General features: G+C 39.9%; 1 protein-coding gene and 1 non-coding gene across 4 annotated transcripts in view; both read right to left on the bottom strand.

Moving 5' to 3' along the window:
* Positions 1 to 4845: 4845 nt before the first annotated feature.
* DPP8 (dipeptidyl peptidase 8) overlaps positions 4846 to 22825 on the bottom strand; it is a 59056-nt gene continuing 41076 nt past the window's right edge. For all 3 annotated transcript variants that reach the window (XM_008139112.3, XM_054716123.1, XM_054716124.1), the window contains 5 exons: positions 15798 to 15944; positions 14471 to 14623; positions 12471 to 12613; positions 11052 to 11163; positions 4846 to 6874 (listed from right to left, as the gene is read on the bottom strand). In XM_008139112.3, the coding sequence (XP_008137334.1) occupies positions 6752 to 6874; positions 11052 to 11163; positions 12471 to 12613; positions 14471 to 14623; positions 15798 to 15944 (678 nt within the window). In that variant the 3' untranslated portion in view covers positions 4846 to 6751. The remainder of the gene's footprint in view (positions 6875 to 11051; positions 11164 to 12470; positions 12614 to 14470; positions 14624 to 15797; positions 15945 to 22825) is intronic.
* Positions 16675 to 16807, bottom strand: LOC114230716 (small nucleolar RNA SNORA38). Its single transcript, XR_003616678.1, has one exon. It is a non-coding gene; the product is annotated as a small nucleolar RNA SNORA38 (small nucleolar RNA).

Below are 22825 nucleotides of genomic sequence, written 5' to 3'. Positions count from 1 at the left end.
TCTTCTATTTTCATGTTCAAAACCAAGTTATTTCTCATTAAAACAGGTATTCAGCCCTAACCGGTTTGGCTCAGTGGATAGAGCATCGGCCTTTGGAATGAAAGGTCCCAGGTTCGATTCCAGTCATGGGCATGTACCTGGGTTGCGGGCACATCCCTAGTAGGAGGTGTGCAAGAGGCAGCTGATCGATGTTTCTCTCTCATCGATGTTTCTAACTATCCCTCTCCCTTCCTCTTTGTAAAAAATCAATAAAATATATATTTAAAAAACAAACAGGTATTCACCTCTGGAATTCTTAATCTTCATCTCCAACTCAGGCTAGTGAAAGAGCAGCTGCAGTCAGCATGACATGCAGTCCTAGACTGAGGCAGGAGCAATAGGAATGAGGAATGGACGGTGGAGACAATGCAAAGCAATGAACTGGTGTGGCAACACTTCATTAAGTACCCGAATGAACTAGACAGGAACATTCACATGCACACTTAGGGGGGCAACTATGACCATGTATATGGCCAGCAACCTAGCCAACACGAAGATTTCATTTTATAGAAGGGCAGTGTGATTCCAGAAACCACCTGGCCAGAGGACCTTCCTACAAAGAAGTGTCACCTGTGAGTAGAATGTTAAATTATGTACTTCCATAAGGTGCTTTTCCAGTGAAGGTGGAAAGAGGTGGGGCAATTCCTGGAACTGGCTAAGGACAAATATCCTCGCTAATTGTTTCCCCAAACTTCTATTCCAAGAACTCAAGTCTAGGAGCCAACTTAGAGAGCATCTTTCAGTAAGAAGCTCCTAGCAAACTCAACAATCTCATTGCCTGTGTCGAAGTGGAATCCCTTCCAGTCCATTTCAATGGGAGCCAACTTCTTCCAGGGTGGCAGGGCCAGGTCCCAGGTCTGTGGACAGAACTAGGCTGATGAACATTTAAATCCTGGTGATTCCCCAAACCACTCAAAGCCCAAAATAAAATTATGGTTATGCGTCTCATACAGTCGCTGTTTGAACTCTGCTCACCTAGTAACTACTACGGGATCAAACACCGTTTCTTCATAACCACGGAGTGGGTGAGGTTAGGCCAACAGGAAGTCCAAGGGCTTCAAGACCAGGGCGCTTGCTCTGATCTGACTGGAGCACTGGAGCCCTAGAGGCTGCACCTCACAAGTCTTTGCAGAATGTATGGCTAGGTTGAAAGCTGATTTTTCATTAGCATTGAATTCAGGCTAACTTAAGAGACCAAGGAAGTCTTAATTTTTTTTCAAGTTAATCATTATTTTTTTAAAAATGTTTTTATTGACTTTTAGAGAGAGAGAGAGAGAGGAAAAGGATAGAAAGAAACATCAGCCGAAACCGGTTTGGCTCAGTGGATAGAGCGTCGGTCTGCGGACTGAAAGGTCCCAGGTTCGATTCCGGTCAAGGGCACATCCCCAGTGGGGGGTGTGGAGGAGGCAGCTGATCGATGTTTCTGTTCTGACTCTCTATCCCTCTCCCTTTCTCTCTGTGAAAAATCAATAAAATATAGTTTAAAAAAAAAAAAAAGAAAAAAAAAGAAACATCAATGAGAGAGGAACATCATCATTCATCAGCTGCCTCCCGCATGCTCCCACCCCCCACTGGGGCTTGAGCCTGCACCATGGACATATGCCCTGATTGGGAATTGAACCGGCTATTTCTTGGTTCCTGGGTTGATGCTCAATGGCTGAGCCACACTGATGGGGCCCAAGGTAATCTTTAAGTTTCTCAGAATGCCACAAATGGATTATGGTTACTCTTTAGAGCTTGGATGGGCTTGGCTGGTCATTTCTGGCTGCAAGCAGTCTCAACAGGCTAATCCAGTGTATCTTAGTTAATCACAGAGTGTCATATAAATGTCTTTTTTTTTTTTTGTCATAAGGTAAAAAGGTTAGAAAAGGAAGCATTGTTCTATAGCATTACTGTTTCAAGGTCATCTTTATTCCTAATAATTTTAGGATACAAATTAAAGTTTAAGTAAGATTCCAATGCATAATATAGCAGTGGTTCTTTTGGTACATTATCCTTTTGTGAATCTGATAAAGTCAAAGCCCTTCTTCCGAGAATGTACCTCCATTCATTCATGCAATATTGTGCACACTTCAGAGGGTTATAGGGTCTGTTCTGGAAAGATTATCAGACAAGCCAAAGCATACTGATTTTAGAGGAGTTTATCTGCTTATTTCTCCCCACCCTTTCTCTAGTACAGCTTCAAAAGACCAGAGAGTTGTCAAAGAAAAATCTAAAAAAAGCATTACACTGAACTCCCTTAAAATTTCCCGGGGAATGTGCAGAAATCACTATCAACCGAGTGGCATTTCCAAGAAACTCGCAGCTAGCTGCTCTGGGAGGATATGCTAATCACTGGCTCCAAGCTCCACCTCCCCTGGCAGTACTAACTGCTGGTGCTGGGAACCACTTGCAGGTACAAAGCAATCTCTGCACACCTCCCTTTGGTTTGTTTATAGGACTAGAAGCTCCACGTAATCACCTACAGTCTCCCTTCTCCACTGCAAGCACATGACCTTGTTCATGTGTATTCATCACTCCACAGTTGTCACTAATCAAGGCAACACTGTACAAATGGGGAACAGGGGAAAAAAGGCAAGTTTACAGCAATTAATTTTAGCAGCATCTTTATTGCAACAAAGAACCTGTAATAAAATGCGACAAACTAATGTTTTGCTTTACATGATTAAAAGCTATGTAGCTGAAAATGAGAAAACCCATAAACTTACTGGTGTGAGACATGCAATTCTTTTTGTACAAGTCAATGCTTAAAACAGCAGGCACTTTATGTTCTAAAATTAAAGACCTGAACTCCAATTGTGCTGAATACAAACATAAATTTTTGGGGGGTTATTTAAAAACAAACACATGAACACTATCTTTTCTCTGTCTGTAAGGGGCTTCTGAAATGATTACCTAGAGCTGGCTCTTGACAGATAAGCAGGAGCCAGCACCTTGCACTAACATGTCTCCGTATTTTAGGCTGCATGATGGATCAGTGAGGCCGGGAGGGGTTGGAAAGTGGAAGTTAAGGAAGTTTCCTTATTCCTTTATGTCTGGCAGGAATGGACACTCACACATCTTAGTTTATATAGGGCCATGTCTCTTACTTCAAATTGCTCTAAGTTGGGCTCCTAGGCTTAAGCAAGTACTCTATATCCCAATCCCCAAATCCCCCCCACTACACCAAGGAAGACACATTTAGCACAGCAATTTTAATTAATTTCAGAATGTCATATACTAATGAGAAGTACAGCTTCATTAATAAGCATGCTTAGCATTTACTTTAGAATGGAAAAATTAACCATTTTATGTTTTATCTTTAAAATGTTTCATAGGAATATATTAATAAATACTTCTTTAAAAATTCGCCTTTTCTACATATTTAACTACCATGAGTCAGGACACCTGGATGGAGTCTAGTACCAACTGAGCACTAACTGGCCATGGGTATATATTCTTCTCTTTATATATGTATGTTTCTCCTCTAACAAAGAATATTAGATTATAGCAAAGATATAATAGCTTGAAAAAATGTATGATTCTGTAATAAGAAGAGATCTTATAGGAATCATTCCACCTAAAGAGAGAAAGATGTTATAGAGAGGTAGGCTACACCATCCGTAAGGAATAAAACAAGTAGTAAAAAAAAGTAAGCATCATTATCTATATCTCATTCTTTTAAAAAGTAACGCATGCACTGTGACTTCATCCTCTTGTATGAGGCTTTGGACACGAGCCAGGAACGGCATAGAGGGAAAAACCTTCATTCCAAAAGGACTCTCCAGACAGAGGGGATACAGTTAATACCTTCTGCTTCTTTTAGAGTGAGAAGGGACCAATAGTTATCACAGGTGAGCAGCTGTTCTGACTATTGTTTTAGGTTCTTGTAAATCAGTCCAGTGTAAAAATTAACCATTATCTTCTTAATCCAACTCCCTTTTCTACAGAACAGTTTTGTGTGTGTGTGTGTGTGTGTGTTGTGTGTGTGTGTGTGTGTGTGTGTTTTCCCCTACAGAACAGTTTCTTAAAGCAGCCCACAAATGGCTTGCTTTAGAACCACCTGGAAAGCTTCTTAGAAATACAGATTCCTGGTCTCCGCCCCAATAAACCAAATCCAAATTTCTGAGAAGGGTTCAAGACTCCACTTCTTTTAGTTAAGTGTCCCAGATTAATTTTAGATTTTGAGACCCACTAGCTTAACAATGAATAGGCAACTATACCTGCCAATGGTTGATCAAGTGCACCCATTTATCAAGCCTACAAAAACCCCATTTGATGTTTAACCTAGTGCTTTTTGGCTCTCATCAAAACTGCTGCTACTTTTATCGACTCCTGCCTTTTAAGTTGTAACCTATGGACAGGGGACCAATAGTTTTAGTGATATTTCTATTGCTTGAATTGACTATAATGTTTTTCACATCAGTTTAAAACAAATTTAGTCAAGCTCTCTTTCTGCAAGTGACTTCAGTCAGGTATTTTTCCCTCTATAGAAGGAGATTGGCATTTAAGTGGGAATTATAACAGAAGCATTCCTTGTGATAGAAGGAAAGGAGAAGGCAAGATGCAAAGGAAAACCTGTGAACTCAGGAATGCATGAGGTTTTTAAAGGTTTGTTTTGGTAAAATGAGGGATGCTATTTTGAAGAAACAGCCTTAATGGGTAAGAGGCTTCAAATGGATGACTGTCTAAAAGCCACTGTCCATATCCTTTCTACATTTATATAAGGATAGATCCTGAGATGCCGACTAGTTCACAAACAAAACCACTTTCAGCCATCAGATATACTTAAGTCTTGTGGGAAAATACTTTCTTGGGGAAGAGAAGTTACCAAATCAATTTAATTTAACATTGAAAAAAATATAAACAAGTCTTCGCATGGGAAAATATCATCAACAAGGAAGTCAATACATATACAGACAAAAGGGGAAATTGTGGCACCTATTATACAGTATAAATATACAAACAGCAAAACCTTCTCCTTCCTGTGGACAGAACCACCAGGTCACCCTGCCTTCTGGACTCCCCCCACTTCCCACCTGGCCCTCACTGATCAAGCCACCTCTGATGCGCAGTCACCACTCTTCCTAATGGAGGCTGTGCTCTCTATCGGAGAAATCTCCTCTGTGTAGTGGTGAGAGAGAGTGAAAAAAAAAAAAAAAAACCCACCCAATTTCCTTGGAGCGTTGTTTAAAAATACTTGTAGCAACTTTCCAAACACTGAAGTTTGTGATAAACAGGGTCAAACTCAGGTGCCTTCTCCACTACTGGCTCCCATGTAACCCATCTGCACCCCGAGACTCTAGGGGACAGATTCCAATCAGTACCTGAAAGCCTATGAGCGCTGTTACAGCCAGCTAACCCAGGAAATGTCATGGCCATTCAAGAAACTGCTCTAGGCTTTGAACACTGAAAAAGAGACATGGCTTGTTGGGGATCAGTTTATGGTAAAGAGATTGTTCTAGAAACCTCTTTATTTTAAGCTCACAATATCTAAATTATGCTCAAATAATTAAAGGAGGATCAAGATAGTTTAAATTTGTAAGGTTTCTAAACTAAAAGAAAATAACAAAAAATTAGAATTTAGAATTACAAAAGTAACTCTTAAGGAACTTTTCCTCTCCTGAATAACATTATAGTCTATAAATATAAAAAGAGAGTAATTTTTAAATCCTGGTTTCCTTAACATTCAGGAGTTTAAATTTTACTTTCCAGACTTTGTCATGAGGACTTTTGGTCAAATTATATTTCTTAGTCCTTGAGCAGACCTTCCTCACCTTCTCCTTTCCCTGTCATTCTCCACACCCTGGTCTCCCCGACCCTACTGAGGTTCCTTTCCATCTCTCTAAAACCCTGGACCATTTTAATAAGGAAATACCCAATGGAAACTGGCACCACTACATTTTCTGAAGAATACAAGTGAATGTGTACTTTTTCCTTTTCCTAAAGGAAAACAAATCACCAGTAAATATTTAAGCTCTAATCATTTGATTAAAAATTTTTGCCTATAATTATCAATATTATTAAGACTAATTAATTAAATACATGCTACATATAGGAAAAGGAAAAACTCACTCTGCCATTTCATCAAAGAGAACTATTTATACTAGGTACAGTTAAAATTGGCTAAAAACCGGTCAGAACATGAATGAACAAAATATGTGTCTTTAGGAGGCCACTGTTTTCCTTAAAAAATCATTATTGACTGGTTAAGTCATAGGTTTAATAGTGATTAGTTCATAACATGCTGGATACACCCCAAGCAATGAAGCTTAAGCTATTCAATTACATTTAAGTGCTATCAAATCTGTAACTAGTCAGAGATTCTGGAATTGAACCAACCAATCACTAATATCATCATATTTTACAAACTCAGAAGTATACTGTAAAAATACACTAATTAAGTCCATGAGGTTTATAATGCTATTAAAAGTGAAAAAAAAAAAAGGTAATATGGATACATAGTGCTAATGTCTTATTTCTTTCAGTAATTCTCAAGGTATTGCTGGGTCCCTTAGAAATATGTGTCATTCAATTTTCTGTGTGTATGGTCAAAAGTATCAGATTATTATCCATGAACTGTAGATGCCTGCATGGCACCAAATATACTTTTAGAAGTAAATGTTATGTGGCAGATATCAAAATGTGATGATCAATTCTATACTTTCTATTGATTAAACCCCCGCATTTGGTTAAACAGCCAGTGTATACCAGAATTCTACACAGGTCAAAATTATATCACTTTCAGAGCAGCAATGCGTGATCCAAGGTTTTCTTGAAGGTAGTGCAAAAGATGCAGTTCATAATGTTCTCCAGATTCAGGAACTCTTATGCTGTGTCTCTCCTGAGGATAGATCTTAACAACAACAACAACAAATAAGAACTTAATAATACATCTCCTTCCAAAGATTTCGACAGGATTAATAATATAAAGATACCTTCTCCAAGATATTACACACATATATCCTATCTAAAGGTACCTCTCCTCTTTTTAAATTATTTTTTCAATTACAGTTTAAATTCAATGTTATTTTATATTCGTTTCAGATGTACAGCACAGTGGCTAGATGATCATATACTTTACAAAGTGGTCCCCCGACCCCAGTATTTCAAAAACCCACCTGGCACATTACATAGTTATTGCAATGTTATTGACTATATTCCCCATGCTGTACTTTATATTCCCATGATTATTTTGTGACTGCCAATTTGTACTTCACAATCCCATTACCTTTTTCACCCAGCCACCAACCCAACCTCCCCTCTGGCAACCATCAGTCTGATCTCTGTATCTATGAGTGTGCTTCTATTTTGCTTATTTTGCTCTTTAGAGTCCATATATAAGTGAAATCATTTCGTATTTTGTCTTTATATGTCTGACTTATTTCACTTAGCATAATACTCTCTAGGTCCATCCATGCTGTTGCAAATGGTAAGATTTCATTCCTTTTTATGGCCAAGTAATATTCCATTGTATATATGTACCACAGCTTTTTTATCCACTTGTCTATTGATGAGCACTTAGGTTGCTTCCATAGCTTGGCTATTGTAAATAACACTGCAATGAACATAGGGGTGCATGTATTCTTTTGAATTAGTGTTTTGGGTTTCTTCAAATATATACCCATAAGTGAGGTAAAGACAGTCTATACAATAAGTGGTGTTGGGGAAATTGGACAGATAGATACATGCAATAAATAAATAAATAAATAAACAAACAAACGGCACCACCTTCTTACAGCATATATAAGAATAAACTTAAAATGCATTAAAGGGAAATGGGGGGATGAGGACAAATATGTGACACCTTAATCAATAAAGAAATTAAAAAAAATGCATTAAAGGCTTAAATGTAAGACCCTCTCTTCTTTTTATAATTCCCTATATACCACTAAGCTTACAGGATTTATGTGTAGACCAATGGTTCTTCAAGTGTGGTCTGCAGACTTCTTGGGTCCTCAAACAGTCTTTCAAGAGACACACAAACTACTTTCAGAATAATACTGAAATATTATTTGCCTTTATTTCCTGGGTTGGCATTTGTATTGGTAATGCAAAAGCAATGGTAATAGTGCTGGTGCCTTAGTATGAACCAAGGCAATGACATTAAATTGTATTAGAAGTCATTGTATTTTTCACCACCACATATTTGCAGTAAAAAGGAAAAATGCCAATTTCACGTAAGTCTCAAAAAAATTAGAATGAAATTTTCTTAAATTGCAACTCTTGAGTAGATTTTTAAAAAAATATTCTGTGATGAAATGGAAAGAACACATAAATTACTTCTGCTATCAGATGTCTCAAGAAAAACCACGTGTGTAACTGAGTTCCAAGCCTAACTGCCACTTTCTAAATGAAACTTTATTTTTAACATGAAAGAATGGCTGACAATTATGATGATTCAGAAAAGGCAAACATTTTCTCAAAAATGAATGAAGTGATCTTGGTCACTTCAAGGATAACACTGACAGTATTTGTTGCTGATGATAAATTTGTTGTTGGTAGTGTACATATTCCTTTTTTGCCTTTTTTTTCTTTTTAATATTTTTATTGATTTCAGGAGAGAGGAAGGGAGAGAAATAGAAATACTGATAGAGAAACACACTGATCAGTTGCCTCCTGCACACCCGCCCATCGCCCCCTGAGAAGATCGAACACAAAACCCAGGCATGTACCCTGATTGGGAATCGAACCATGACCTCTTGGTTCATAGGTGACTCTCAACCGCTGGGCCACAGAGTGTGATGGGTTGAGCCCATAGGATGACACTCAACCATCTTGAGCCACACAGGCCGGTGCCAATGATAAATTTTGAGTTTTTAAGAGACAATTAAAATTTTGGAAAATTTACATCTACCACTACTAGTTCATGAACTTCCCAATATGCACTTGAGACTTTTCTGATGAGATCAGTGGAATTTTCATGAGTTTTAAAATACTATATAATTAAATGAGTCAACATTCAGAAGATTGGCATAACACAGTGAACCAATATTTTCCAGATGACCAATGCACAGTAAAAGATCCATTTGAAGTACAAGATCCAACAGATGATAATGTAACAGACTATGAAAAGTTTATAGATATGGCTCAGATTCCACACAAAAACCTTTAAGAAACTACCATTTGTCATCTAAGAAGAATAACCACAATTATCTGAAAAGGCTAAACCTCCCATTTCTTAAATACATATTCTGTAAGGCTGAATTTTCTTTACATACTTTAGCCAAAACATTTTACAACAGACTGCATTGGAAGTAGCTATGAAAATCCAGGTGTCTTCCTTATTAAGCCAGACATTAAGGGGATTTACAAAAATGTAAAGCAATGCTACTTTTCTGAGTAAATTTTTGTTTTGTTTTAGAAAATAGTCTCCCCACCTCCTATAAAATTGTGATTTTTGTTAACATGTAATAGCTTTAAATAAATATTTTAAATTAAAAAAATTTTAAAAGTTGATTTGAGAGAGAGAGGAAGGGGGGGAGAGAGGGAGAGAGGGAGGGAGGGAGGGAGGGAGGGAGGGAGTGAGAGCGAGAGAGAGAGAGAGAGAGAGAGAGAGAGTGAGGAGAGAGAGAGAGAGAGAGAGAGAGAGAGAGAGAGAAACGACGATCTGATGGATAGCTTCCTATACGCACCCCAACTGGGAATCAAACCCACATCCTGGGTATGTGCTCTGACCAGGAATTGAATCAGCAACCTTTTGGTGCACAGGATGACGCCCTAACCAACTGAGCCACACCAGCCAAGGCTTAACCCTTTGCACTCGCTTGCTTTTTTCTCGATTCCTTTATTATAATGCTAACCGTGTCGAGTCACACTCGACATCCGAGTGCAAAAGGTTAACATTTTTAATAGTTTTAATATCTTATACAAGAAATACTGATAGACATAAACCACATAAACAAAAGCTGATATGTAAAGGGGACCAAAATGATTGATAATTGCTGCTCTACATAAATATCTAATAGTTTACCAACTGAAGCAAAAAAGGAAAAAGTAATATTTTCATTTCTTATGAGCATATAATCTGTGTAAGAAATAGAAAAGAGGAGGAGTTTTTCTTAAAACCTTTTTATTTGAGTAATGGAGCAATGAAGGTGCGTAATAACTTTCTGGTTTCTACTCTAATATCAATATAAAATTAAATTAAAAGACCATGTAGCCCTAGCTGGTTTGGCTCAGTGAATAGAGCATTGGCCTGCAGACTTAAGGGTCCTGGGTTCGATTCCAGTCAAGGGCACATGCCTGGATTGTGGGCTCGATCCCCAGTAGAGGGCATGCAGGAGGCAGCCGATCAATGATTCTCTCTCACCATTGATGTTTCTATCTCTCCCTCTCCCTTCCTCTCTGAAATCAGTAAAAATATATATTAAAAAAAAAAAAGACACATTTAGCCCTAGCCGGTTTGGGTCAGTGGATAGAGCATGTGGACTGAAGCGTTCCGGGTTCTATTCCGGTCAAGGACACCCAGGTTGTGGGCTTGATCCCCAGTAGGGGTTGTACAGGAGGCAGCGGATCAATGAGTCTCTCTCATCATTGATGTTTCTATCTCTCTCCCCCTCTCCCTTCCTCTTTGAAATCAATAAAAATGTGTGTATGTATGTATGTGTGTGTGCGTATGTGTATATGTGTGTGTGTGTGTGTGTGTGTGTGTGCATAAAAAGACCATGCAATCAGGTCCTAAAACTCCTTTGCACAACAATGCAATTAAGTAACATTTCCTCACCCTTCCAGGGGGAAGAAGAAAACCAAAGGAGGACAGTAAATGGACTCCTGCCTTCTCTTCCATGATTACAAACTGAAAGCATATACAGATACACATGTCATGGAATCCAATAGGCCAGTCTTCAGCCTGACTTCAACAGAATCTTAATTTTTATCCAACTAGGGGTACTATTAACTGGGCCTATTACTTTAGTCTCTTAAACAAAGAATGGTCACAGCTGGAAATTAGGCCTTACTCCATAATTTATTGTATTTTAAAGTAATCAAACATTAATCACTATTTATTTAAAAAATGTAGAAAAACTCACCTGTAAATCATATGGTTTTCCAGCCCTCACTAAAAAACTCAATAATATACTGGTGTGTGCAAAATGGACATTCTCATCCAAGAATCCATGTAAGAGCAGTAAACGATTTGGTCTGGAGAAATGGAAATATCAGAGGATTAGGCAAAATAGTTTGAGAAAACCACTTAACTCCTTTAATCTAATCACAATTAACTATGCTAACCTCCTTATACTGTAACTAGGAGCCCAGCGTGCGGTTTGAAATTGTGCGGCACCGCCCACCCACCTGCAGCCCTGCCTTGACACCAGAACCTGTCCGCGCAGAGCTCCAGCATGCCTGGCCCAGCCCCCAAATCCTCTGGCCTTCTCTGGCCACTTCAAGCCCTGCCCTCAGTTCCTGGTCCCGCCTCCTCCGGGCGCCTCCCCGCTTCTGCCCCATCTCTGGAGCAACACCCCAGCTAATATGCTAATGACCTGGTCATTACCTGTTACAGCGTATCGACCATTAGCATATTAGCTCTTTATTAGTATAGATATTAGAACAAGGATTCAACATTTTCAACATTAATATATTTGTAAAATATTAACCAGATGCTACATGTATATTTAAAAAATAAAAAGAACATTGTACAATTTCCTATTAAGATATTAGCAAACATCCTATATAATAAAAGTCTAATATGCTAAGTGTCCAGTCATCCATTCAACCAATCAAAGCATAATATGCTAATTATATGCTAAGGCCACTCAACTGCTCGCTATGACATGCACTGACCATGAGGGGGCAGAGAGCCGATTGGTCAACTAGTCGCTATGATGTGCACTGACCACTAGGGGCAGACGCTCCAACTGGTAGGTTAGCTTGCTGCTGGAGTCCGGCTGATCAGGACTGAGTGAGATGGGCCGGACATACCCTGGAGCTCTCCTGCGGTCCCTCCCTGGCTGGCCAACCTCCCGCATCCTTCACCGTCCCTGATTGCACTGGTGGGGTCCCTTGGCCTGGCCTGCGCCCTCTCGCAATCCAGGACCTCTTGAGGGATGTTGGAGAGCCAGTTTCAAACTGATCCTGCAGGCCAGGCCAAGGGACCCCACTGGTGCACAAATGCGTGCACCAGGCCTCTAATCAATAATAATGGCATGTCCCCAGAAAACGAAAAATCATAAACATTATTTGTAAAATAATGCAGAAATAAATTTTTTTCCACCTTAAATAGTAGTGCACTTAAACTTCTTTTATAGCACAAGCAAATTGCTTCAAATATAACTTGTAAAAAACCCCACACACAAATGATAGGAAATGGTGTATTATTCAGCTTTGAGAATCACCCATGCCATTTTAGTATTCTATAAAATATTAGTCTTGGTTACAGTATTTGTAGTTTTCATTACTATTAAATACAATTTTAAATTTATAATCTTAATTTAAAAGCTTGAACTTACTCAGAGGGGAACTTTTCTGCTTGCATGGCCACAGATCCTAAGTAATAGCCCTGTTCATTCTGGTCAGGGTGACCCATGTAACGTTCTGTGTAGCCTGTATCATAGAAGATCCACAGAGTAACTGGGGCTCCAGCAATAGCAACCTGCATAAGACAATAATGATAGTCAAGTGTGGTCCAGAAAAGAATGGCTAGCAAAGAGGTTTGTAACTGCAAATTAATAGGCTAATATTATCCCTAGGCTTTAGCTCGACTACTGGAGCTACATGGTCTCAGGCCACTCAAAAAATCAAAGTGGAGTGCCAAGGTCAAGAACCTGATACTTTGTGAGTCACGTTTTGTTCCATAGGCATGCTGTATACTAAACCCTTAATCTGGGCGAGCTGAAATATAAGGATGTTTGTTAAAAGGGTAGACTGAACTAGAACATATGAATGCCTCAGTATAAACTCATTCCTACCACTGGGGAAAAATGTGCTGGAAGTGTCAGCTTTATACAGAAAAAACAATCTTTTTTTTTTTTTAGCTTCTGTTGGCAGTACAGAATTTAAAGTAATAAATGAAATATATTTAAGCAATAAATAGTTACCTCATTTTAAGGTTCCCACACACACTTTTATATTTAAATATTATAATTATATTCTTGACAGCTATAAACCTGGAGAAATTATGACAGTTTACAGAGTTCACCTTGTGGTTATTATAAATAAAGATTACCTGAATATACATTAAAACAAAATAAAACCTTATAATTTAAAAAAAATTTTTGTTGATCCTCACCTGAGGATATTTTTTTCATTGACTTTTTTAGAGAGAGTAGAAGAGAGGAAGGGAGAGAGGGAGAAGGAGAGAGTGAAAGAAAGAAACATTGGTTGCCTAGCGCATGAGCCCTAACTGGGGCCAGGGATCGAACCTGCAATCCAGGCATGTGCCCTTGACTGGGAATCAAACCTGTGACCCTTCCATGAGTGGGCTGATGCTCTAATCATATAGCAACACCGGCCAGGGCCATTTTTATTCTTAAAAATAAAAATTGTTTTTCACTATTAAATAAAATCAAGTCATTGAAATACAGGGTGGAGAAAAGTAGGTTTATAGTTATGAGTACATAAAACAATTTATTCTTATATTATTATTTATTAATTATTGTTTTATTTTTCATATGAACAACTGTAAACTTACTTTTTGCCCTATCTATATAAAAAAACCTCACTACTCATAATTCCCACTCCCTTAACAACTGTTAGCATCTTTTTTTTTTTTTTTGTTAGCATCTTTTTTCTTAAAATATATTGTTATTGATTTCAGAGGTGAAGGGAGAGAGAGAGACAGAAACATCAATGATGAGAGAGAATCATCGATCAGCTGCCTCCTGCACGCCCACACTGGGGATCGAGTGCGTAACCTGGACATGTGCCCTTGACCAGAATTGAACCCGGGACTCTTCAGTCTGCAGGATGACACTCTACCCACTGATCCAAACTGGCTAGGGCAACAAGTGTTTTTTCAAAAAATAGGTAACATGTAAATATACAGCTCATATGGATACACAGGTTGACAGATATTTCTATTATCTCATATTATATTAAAACACAAAAACGGCTCTGAACAGTTTTCTCAGTGGTTACAGCATCAGCCCGAGGACTAAAGAGTCTAGGGTTCAATGTCTGGTCAAGTTTACGTACCTTGGTTGCAGGTTCCCTAGCCCCAGTAGCGGCATGTGGGAGAGGCAACCAATCAATGTGTCTCTCTCATGTCCATGTTTTTTTTCCCTCTCCCCCTCCTTCCTCCCTTCCACTCTTTCCAGAAATCAATGGGGGGGAAAAATCCTTAGGTGAGGATTAAAAGGCAAAACAAACAAAAAAACCCCCACAGAAACACTAACATTCCATAATAATGCCAACTCTGTAAAACTTCAGAAAATCATCATTTTCTTATATCCTCAATTTACCGAAAATTCTATCCTTATTACCAAAAGACGTGCATTAGGAAGTCACATACCCTGAAGATATCTGATCTCTGGATTAATGCCATCAGGGAGAGGTATCCTCCATAGGACCAGCCATGGATGCCAACACGATCTAAATCAATGAAATCATATCGAGAAGCTAGATACTGGAGTCCTTCCACCTGGTCATCAATTTCTATTTGTCCCTGTCAAAAAAGAGAAAACATTTCACGATTAATGAGTAAAAGTCACATTATAAGAGTGCTTTTGAAGCTAAAAAAATGTTATTAAAAATACCTGTAGTTTAAGATTAGAATTTATCGCCCAAAAAACTTTTTTAAAAACTGTATTTAGAGATAGGAGCCTATAGCTTCTGTTGCTAGTCTGCCCTAGAGTTTAGTTATCCCTTAGTCATAAATTTCTTTCCTACTGCAACCCAAACTGTCCCTTACTATGTGGGTATTTCCCATTCCATTTGTTCTGTTATCTGCTAAGAGTCAGCATCTTCCTTGTAACAAGCCTTCCCATACCCAAAGACAAAAAATTAGCCCCCTTAAGTGGTTCACTAATTTCACTTCTCCTTTAAAATGTAATGCAGTAGAGTCGAAGGAATCACTCGAGGCCTTATCCTCCAATTTTCCCATAGTATACCTCAGAACTGAACATACCATTTCTTTAAAGTCCTATGAAGTCTTAATTCCTACTACCACCACCCTGTCTGTATTACTAGGCCTGCCAGTGCACACAATCTCACTTCACTGAGCAAAAAACAAAAATAAAAACAAAAAACTTACATGAGAATACAACATAAGGTCAAAGAACTGGCTGTGGGAGAAAATCCCCATGTCTTACTCAGCATGTCCAATACACTGGCAAACACAGTAATTGCCTTACTGTGCAAAAGGAACATCGGATTCTCATCATTTCCCAAAGCAGCAGAAAGGACATGGGGCATCTCTAAAAGGTAGCATTTAAAGCTTCCTGTAGAGAGAAAGAGGCTTGTCACAAGGAAGGCACTAACCAGTTGGTTTCTCTCTTCACAGAGGACAGAACAAATCTCAATTATTCCTCTCAATAGTGTACAGGATGCTGAAAGCTAAATGGTGCTGCCTTCTGGCTAAGCTGGACACACAAAAAAGAAAGAGAGGCTATTTCTCTGTAAAGGTGGTTCTATTTCAGCTCCCCAAAATTATATACAAGTACACACAAGCTAGCCTAGTCAATATCAAGATACAGCTTCCCTCCCACCCCCAAACTCTAACACACACTCTCTCTCATTCACTCAGAGCCCCTTCCCCCGACTCTCTCTCTGGGATTTCACACCAAACAATGCACCAGAAAACGTGTCTTTGAAAGAAAAATGTTTGTATGTTCACACACCATTTTATATTTAAAGGCGCCTTCAAATTTAAGCCCTCGGTGACAGGATCCCCTGTTGTCTATCACTACAACCACATAACCCAGGGAGGCTAGAGTATTCAAACGGAAATACTTGACTCCTTTAAACCGATTATTCACCAACTGCACCTGAGGAAGAAATACAACTTCAGTGAAATTTCTTATATGGTAGCATACAAAAACATAATAGAAGCAGGACACTGTGAAAAGTAGAAAGCTTAAATTTCTAACATTATTTTGCCTTTAAAATAATATAGTATCATTAATTATAGGACAATGTTGTACAGAAGATCTCTAGAACTTATTCATCTGGCTTAACTGAGACTTTATGCCCATTGATTAGAACTCTTTCCCCCCTCCATTTATTTTTAAATTAACTTAAATTTTGTCATGTTTATGTTGTTTCTTTTTTTTAATATATATTTTATTGATTTTTTTACAGAGAGGAAGGGAGAGAGAAAGAGAGTTAGAAACATCCATCAGCTGCCTCTTGCACACCTCCTACTGGGGATGTGCCCGCAACCAAGGTACATGCCCTTGACCGGAATCGAACCTGGGACCCTTGAGTCCGCAGGCCGACGCTCTATCCACTGAGCCACACCGGCCAGGGCTGTTGTTTCTTTTTTTTAATATATTTTTATTGATTTCAGAGAGGAAGGGAAAAGAAGAGAGAGATAGAAACATCAATGATGAGAGAGAATCACTGATAGGCTGCCTCCTGCATGCACCACACTGGGGATCAAGCCCGCAACCTGGGTTTGTGCCTTGACCTGGAATCAAACTGTGACCTCCTGGTTCATGGGTCTATGTTCAACCATTGAGTCACGCCAGTCAGGCTCTTTTTTCTTTTCTTTTTCTTCTATGTGGGATGGTTGATCTTGAGCCTGCAGGGAGCAAGCTGGCCCCAGATTTCTCCAAGTCCACATTTCTTTGCTTTCAAATCTTACGTGTCCAAAGACAAGGAAACACTGACATGGTTTTAGGTAGGAGGGTACTTGTTTTCTATCTTAACTTCACACTTAATTCAGGACAATTACTAAGCAACTAATGATTTTAAAACTATAACCTAAATGTTAATTACATATAAGACAAGAGATTTAACCTACCCGATAGACAAAGTTACTAAAATGATTACTTCTACCCTGAAGAACTGTGTCAAATGGTAGAGAGGAGGATGAATAGATCATTTTTCTTCTCTACACATCTCTTCTGGGATTGTCTTTGACCAGTAGTAGGAAAACTTAGTATTTGAATAAAATACTGTGATTAGTCTAGCTTCTTTTTCCCTATTACAAAAATCAGTGCAAAAGGCAGAATAATCCTTAAATACCTTTATCACCCAAAAACTATACTTAAAAATGACTGGGAAATTAGATGTAGCTTAAGTGTTTCACCAGAAATAAACTATCTAGTGAAAAGAGGACTTTAATTAGTGGGAAGAAAGTTACAGAAGTTCAAGGTTTGGTGGACAATAGATAGATATTAAACAACAAAAAAGTTCTGGCAAATGGCTGATACCAAAGGAAAACCAAGTCTGTCAGGAGTTAAACAAGAATCAACATTGGCCCTGGCTGGATAACTCAACTGGTTTCAGTGTTGTCCCCATATGCCAAGGTTGCAAGTTTGATCCCTGGTCAGAGCACCTACAAGAATCAACCAATGAATGCATAAACAAGTGGAACAACAAACTGATGCTTCTCTCTTTTTAAAAAATCACTTAAAATAAATAAGAATCGAGGAGAAACCAAGATGGCGGCATAGGTAAACACCTGAACTTGCCGCCTCGCACAACCACTTCAAAACTACAACTAAAAGACAAAACGGACATCATCCAGAACCACAGGAAGGCTAGCTAAGTGGAGATTCTACAACTAGAAGGGAAGAGAAAAGCACACTGAGACTCAGAGGACTTGTGGAAGTAAAGGCAGAGGTATGGAAGTGCGCGCGCGCGCGGAGAGGGCTGGCAACTGAGTACGCAGCTGGCTTTTTCAAGCCGGAGGGAAACACAAGCTCCCAACTGCTCTGAACTCCAGTTCCGGGTAAGACGCTGGGGACCCAGACTCATATGGGGAGAAACTGGGCTGTCTGGCAGAGGGCGGCTTTCTCTCAGAGGTGCTTGCAGCAATTACCAAGGGACACTGAGACCCAGGGGCCTCTTAGGGGAGGGCTGATGGGAAGCCAATGCTGTTTGCTCCGCCCTGAGACTCTGCCCCATACAAGCAGTGCGCAGAGGCTTTTGCATATGAATGACCTGGTCCTTTGAAATCTAAACTTACCTATCAAACTGCAGCTGAGTCAGAGAGACCCAGAACATCCAAAAGAAAGCCCAAAGCCCCACAGCAGCTTGCATTGCTTCACTCTGGGCCTCATCTGGGCACCTCCAAAACCCAAACAAAGAAGAGGAATCTGCAGATCTCTCTGTAGCTCCTGCTGGGTGGCCCCAGGCAGAGGCTAAATTAGCACCTCCTTGGAAATCCAAGAGCCAGTGTACCCAGTGGTCAGAGTGGGACCATCCAGATTACAACTCCTCAGATCCATAAGGGACACACTCAGGGAGCAGACTCAGTGAGCACCAAAGCCCCACAGAAGCAAGTCTTGCCCCATTAGGGTGTCTCCAGTACAGAAGTTCTCCCATCATAGACACAGCTGATCCTCATAGCCAATTGGCCTGGAGGTCAATTCCTCCCAGTGATACCAACAACAATCAAGGCTTAATTACAACAAGACTGTGCACACAGCCCACAAAGGGGTGCACCAAGAATGTCCATCTCAGGTAACTGGGAAGGCTGAGCCACTGGGCCCTATAGGACACCTAGCACACAAAGCCACTCTATCAACTCAGGGAAGCAGCCAAAATGTGGAGACAAAGAAACAGGTCACAAATGACAGAAATGGAGGAAAGCAAATGACTGGATATAGAGTTCAAAACCACGGTTATAAGGTTTTTCAAGAATTTTCTAGAAAAGGCCGATAAATTTAGCGATACCCTCGAGGATATGAAAAAGGACCAACTAGAAGTTAAGAATACACTGACTGAAATAAAAAATAATATACAGAGATCCAACAGCAGACTAGAGGATTGCAAGAATCAAGTCAAAGATTTGAAATACAAATAAGCAAAAAACACCCAACTAGAAACGCAAAAAGAAAAAAGAATCCAAAAATATGAATATAGTGTAAGGAGCCTCTGGGACAACTTCAAGTGTACCAACATCCGAATTATGCAGGTGCCAGAAGAAGAGAGAGAGCAAGATACTGAAAACCTATTTGAAGAAATAATGACTGAAAACTTCCCCCACCTGGTGAAAGAAATAGACTTACAAGTCCAGGAAGTGCACAGAACCCCAAACAAAAGGAATCCAAAGAGGACCACATCAAGACACATCATAATTAAAATGCCAAGAGCAAAAGACAAAGAGAGAATCTTACAAGCAGCAAGAGAAAAACAGTTAAGTTACCTACAAGGGAGCACCCATATGACTGTCAGCTGATTTCTCAACAGAAACTATGCAGGCCAGACGGGAGTGGCAAGAAATATTCAAAGTGATGAATAGCAAGAACCTACCACCAAGATAACTCTATCCAGCAAAGCTATCATTCAGAATTGAAGGGCAGATAAAGAGCTTCACAGATAAGAAAAAGCTAAAGGAGTTCATCACCACCAAACCAGTATTATATGAAATGCTGAAAGGTATTCTGTAAGAAGATGAAGAAGAAGAAAAAGGTAAAGATAAAAATTATGAACAATAAATACATATCTAACAACAAGTGAATCTAAAAATCAAGTGAATAAAAAATCTGATGAACAGAATAAACTGGTGAATATAATAGAATCAGGGGCATAGAAAGGGAGTGGACTGACAATCCTCAGGGGGAAAGGGGTGTGGGGGGTGCGGGAAGAAACTGGACAAAAATCATACACCTATGGATGAGGACAGTGTGGGGGGGTGAGTAAGGGCATGGGATGGGGTGGGAACCGGGTGGAGGGGAGCTATGGGGGGGAAAAAAGAGGAACAACTGTAATAATCTGAACAATAAAGATTTAAAACAAAAACAAAAACAAAAAACAAACAAAAATAAATAAATAAGAATCAACACTACCTTCCCTCAATAAATAGCTACCGAGCATTTACTGGGTTAGATTGGGGTGGGGGTTGTAGAAAATCTCTCTTTGAACATTTGGATGTCAGTACCACTGTAACAACTGTCAAACTGGTCTTCCTGTTTCTATGCTTGTCCTCCTATAGTCTGTTCACAAGGTAGCAGAGCAATGTTTTAAAAATGTAAATCAGCTATTATTTTGTAGCTTAGTGCCCTCCATTGGTAAACTCCTTACCATTGCCTTTGAGACCCTACATTGTCTGGCCTTTGGCAATTTCTCTGAACTCATCGCATACCATTTCTTTCCCTATGCACTATACTCTAACCTTATTATCAACTACTAGAGGCCCGGTGTACTAAATTCGTGCATGGGAGGGGAGGGTGTCCCTCAGCCCAGCCTACACCCTCTCCAATCTGGGACCCCTCGGGGGATGTCCGATTGCCAATTTAGGCCCGATCCTAAATCAGGCCTAAACCGGCAGTCAGACATCCCTCTCACAATCCGGGACCGCTGGCTCCTAACTGCTCACCTGCCTGCCTGCTGATCACCCCTAACTACCCCCCACCCCTGCCAGTTTGATCCCCCCTAACTGCCTCTGCCTGCCGGCCTGGTCGTCCCCAACTGCCCCCCCCCCCTGCTGGCCTGGTCACCCCTTCTTGCCCCCCCTGCCAACCTGGTCACCCTCTACTGCCCCCCCCTGCCAGCCTGGTTGCCCCCAACAGCCCCCCTCTGCCAGATTGGTCACCCCTAACTCTCCTCCTGCCGGCCTAGTTGCCCCACACAGCCTGCTGTTCGGTGTTGTCTGGTTGTTTTGGTTGTGACGGCCCCTGGCTTTTTATATATTAGGATTGATTATAATCACAGGACCTTGAACTTGACATTTATTGTTCCCTCTGTCTGAGATCTTTAATGTGGCTCATTCTTTCTCATCCTCTGTAGAGACTTTTCCTGACCTTCCTATAGGAACTTCCATTTTAGTGATTTTTCCATCCTCTTTCCGAACAATTATTCATAGCCTTCCATTTATGAAATAATATATATTTTTTGTCTACTTATTATTTTCCTCATTAAGCTCTATAAGGGTGGAACATTAGTCTGAGTTGTGCACTGCGGTATCCTCACTGTCTAGATCATACCGTGACCTCCTGGTTCATAGGTTGACGCTCAAACACTGAGACATGCTGGCCAGGCCTTGAATTGTGACACTCTGACCTGACCACACACCAAGAACAAACATGGGCCACTGACATGATTTAATCAAATTTCACAAGGCTGTTATGTGCCATTAGAAAGGAGCCTTTTCCTAATAAACTCAAATGGAGTCATCCAGCAAGAGGATGAATTGATTTCCCCGTGGGTTGAAGTGCCACAGGCATTCTATCTACCATGGAAAGTCTCCTAGGGCAGTGATGGCGAACCTATGACACGCGTGTCAACACTGACACGCGTAGCCATTTCTGATGACACGCGGCCGCATGCTGAGGATGAAACATTTGCTGCTCCTGAGGATGAAACATTTGCGAAATAATGTTTTTTTTCCTCAAAGTGACACACTACCCGAGTTATGCTCAGTTTTTTGGCGAAGTTTGACACACCAAGCTCAAAAGGTTGCCTATCACTGTCCTAGGGAAATCTCCCTGCAAACTCAATGTCAGATTCTCCTATGGCCTCACCAAATTTGAATGTTTCTAAGGAACACTTTGAGAAAGGAATTGTTTCTACAAGTGCAAGAAAGTACAGTTGTGTTCATAGAGAGGTGTAGAGGATCTACCTAATACACAGTCACAAACCCAAACATATCTCCAAAATGAGGAGACAAAGAAACAACCCCCAAATGAAAGAACTAGAGAATTCTCCAGAAGAAGAGATAAATAAAGCAGAGATAAGAAATTTATCTGGATCAGAGTTCAGAATAATGATGGTAAAAATGCTCAACAGCATGAAAAAAGATATAGTAACTATGAAAAAAGAACAGTCTGAAATAAAGAATGATATAACACAAATAAAGAACACATTGGAAGGAATACACAACAGATTAGGGGACGCTGAGGATCAAATCAGTGAATTAGAAGACAGAGTTGAAAATATCACTCAATCAGAGAACCAAAAAGAAAAAAACAATTAAAAAATAGGAGGACAGCTTAAGAGAGCTGTGGGACAATGTGAAACGTAATAATATTAGAATAGCAGGTGTGCCAGAAGAGGCAGAAAGGAGGAAAGGCATAGAGAAGGTGTTTAGTCTTAAAATCTAGATAACCAGATAGTTTCATCGAAAGTGAAAGCGGGGGAGCTGGGTGTCTGTCCGCTCCAGCACTAGGCCTAAAGCCTCCGCCAGAGGCTTTTGAAAGGCCTGGTGCACCAGTGGACACCCAGCTCTCCCACGATCGAAAGCGGGGAGCTGTGTGTCCGCTCCGGCACCAGCGGACCCCCTGCCATCAAAAGCGGGGAGCAGGCTGCCAGCAGTGTCCGTGGAGCGTGCTAGGCTTTGCGGGGCAGTGAATATGGCCTGGATGGCAGGTTAGGCCTAGGGGACCCTACACGTGCATGATTTAATCATGCACTGGGCCTCTAGTATTTAATATAGAGAAAGGAAAATGAAGGTTAAACTTTTTACAGTGATGAATAGTCATATAGCAGTTGCCTTAACTAGCTAGTAAAAATATTTAGTTGCTTAAGAGATACAGCTTAGAATGAAGAGCAGAAATCCCTCAGGTTACCATGGCTTTCTAAAAATAGCTGTTAAAACTCTTTTTATTTACCAAGAAATTTAATTAATTTCATTTCCCAAAATTTCTTTAGATAGAAAACAACATATTTTCCTACTGAAATGAATATTTTATTCCCCACAATAGTTACAATTCTTATTGTAAATTAAGAAATTGACAATGATTTACAAATTAGCCAGCTT

The sequence above is a fragment of the Eptesicus fuscus genome, chromosome 5, assembly GCF_027574615.1.
Source record: "Eptesicus fuscus isolate TK198812 chromosome 5, DD_ASM_mEF_20220401, whole genome shotgun sequence".
Taxonomy (NCBI): domain Eukaryota; kingdom Metazoa; phylum Chordata; class Mammalia; order Chiroptera; family Vespertilionidae; genus Eptesicus; species Eptesicus fuscus.
This window is presented reverse-complemented; position numbering and strand designations above follow the sequence as displayed.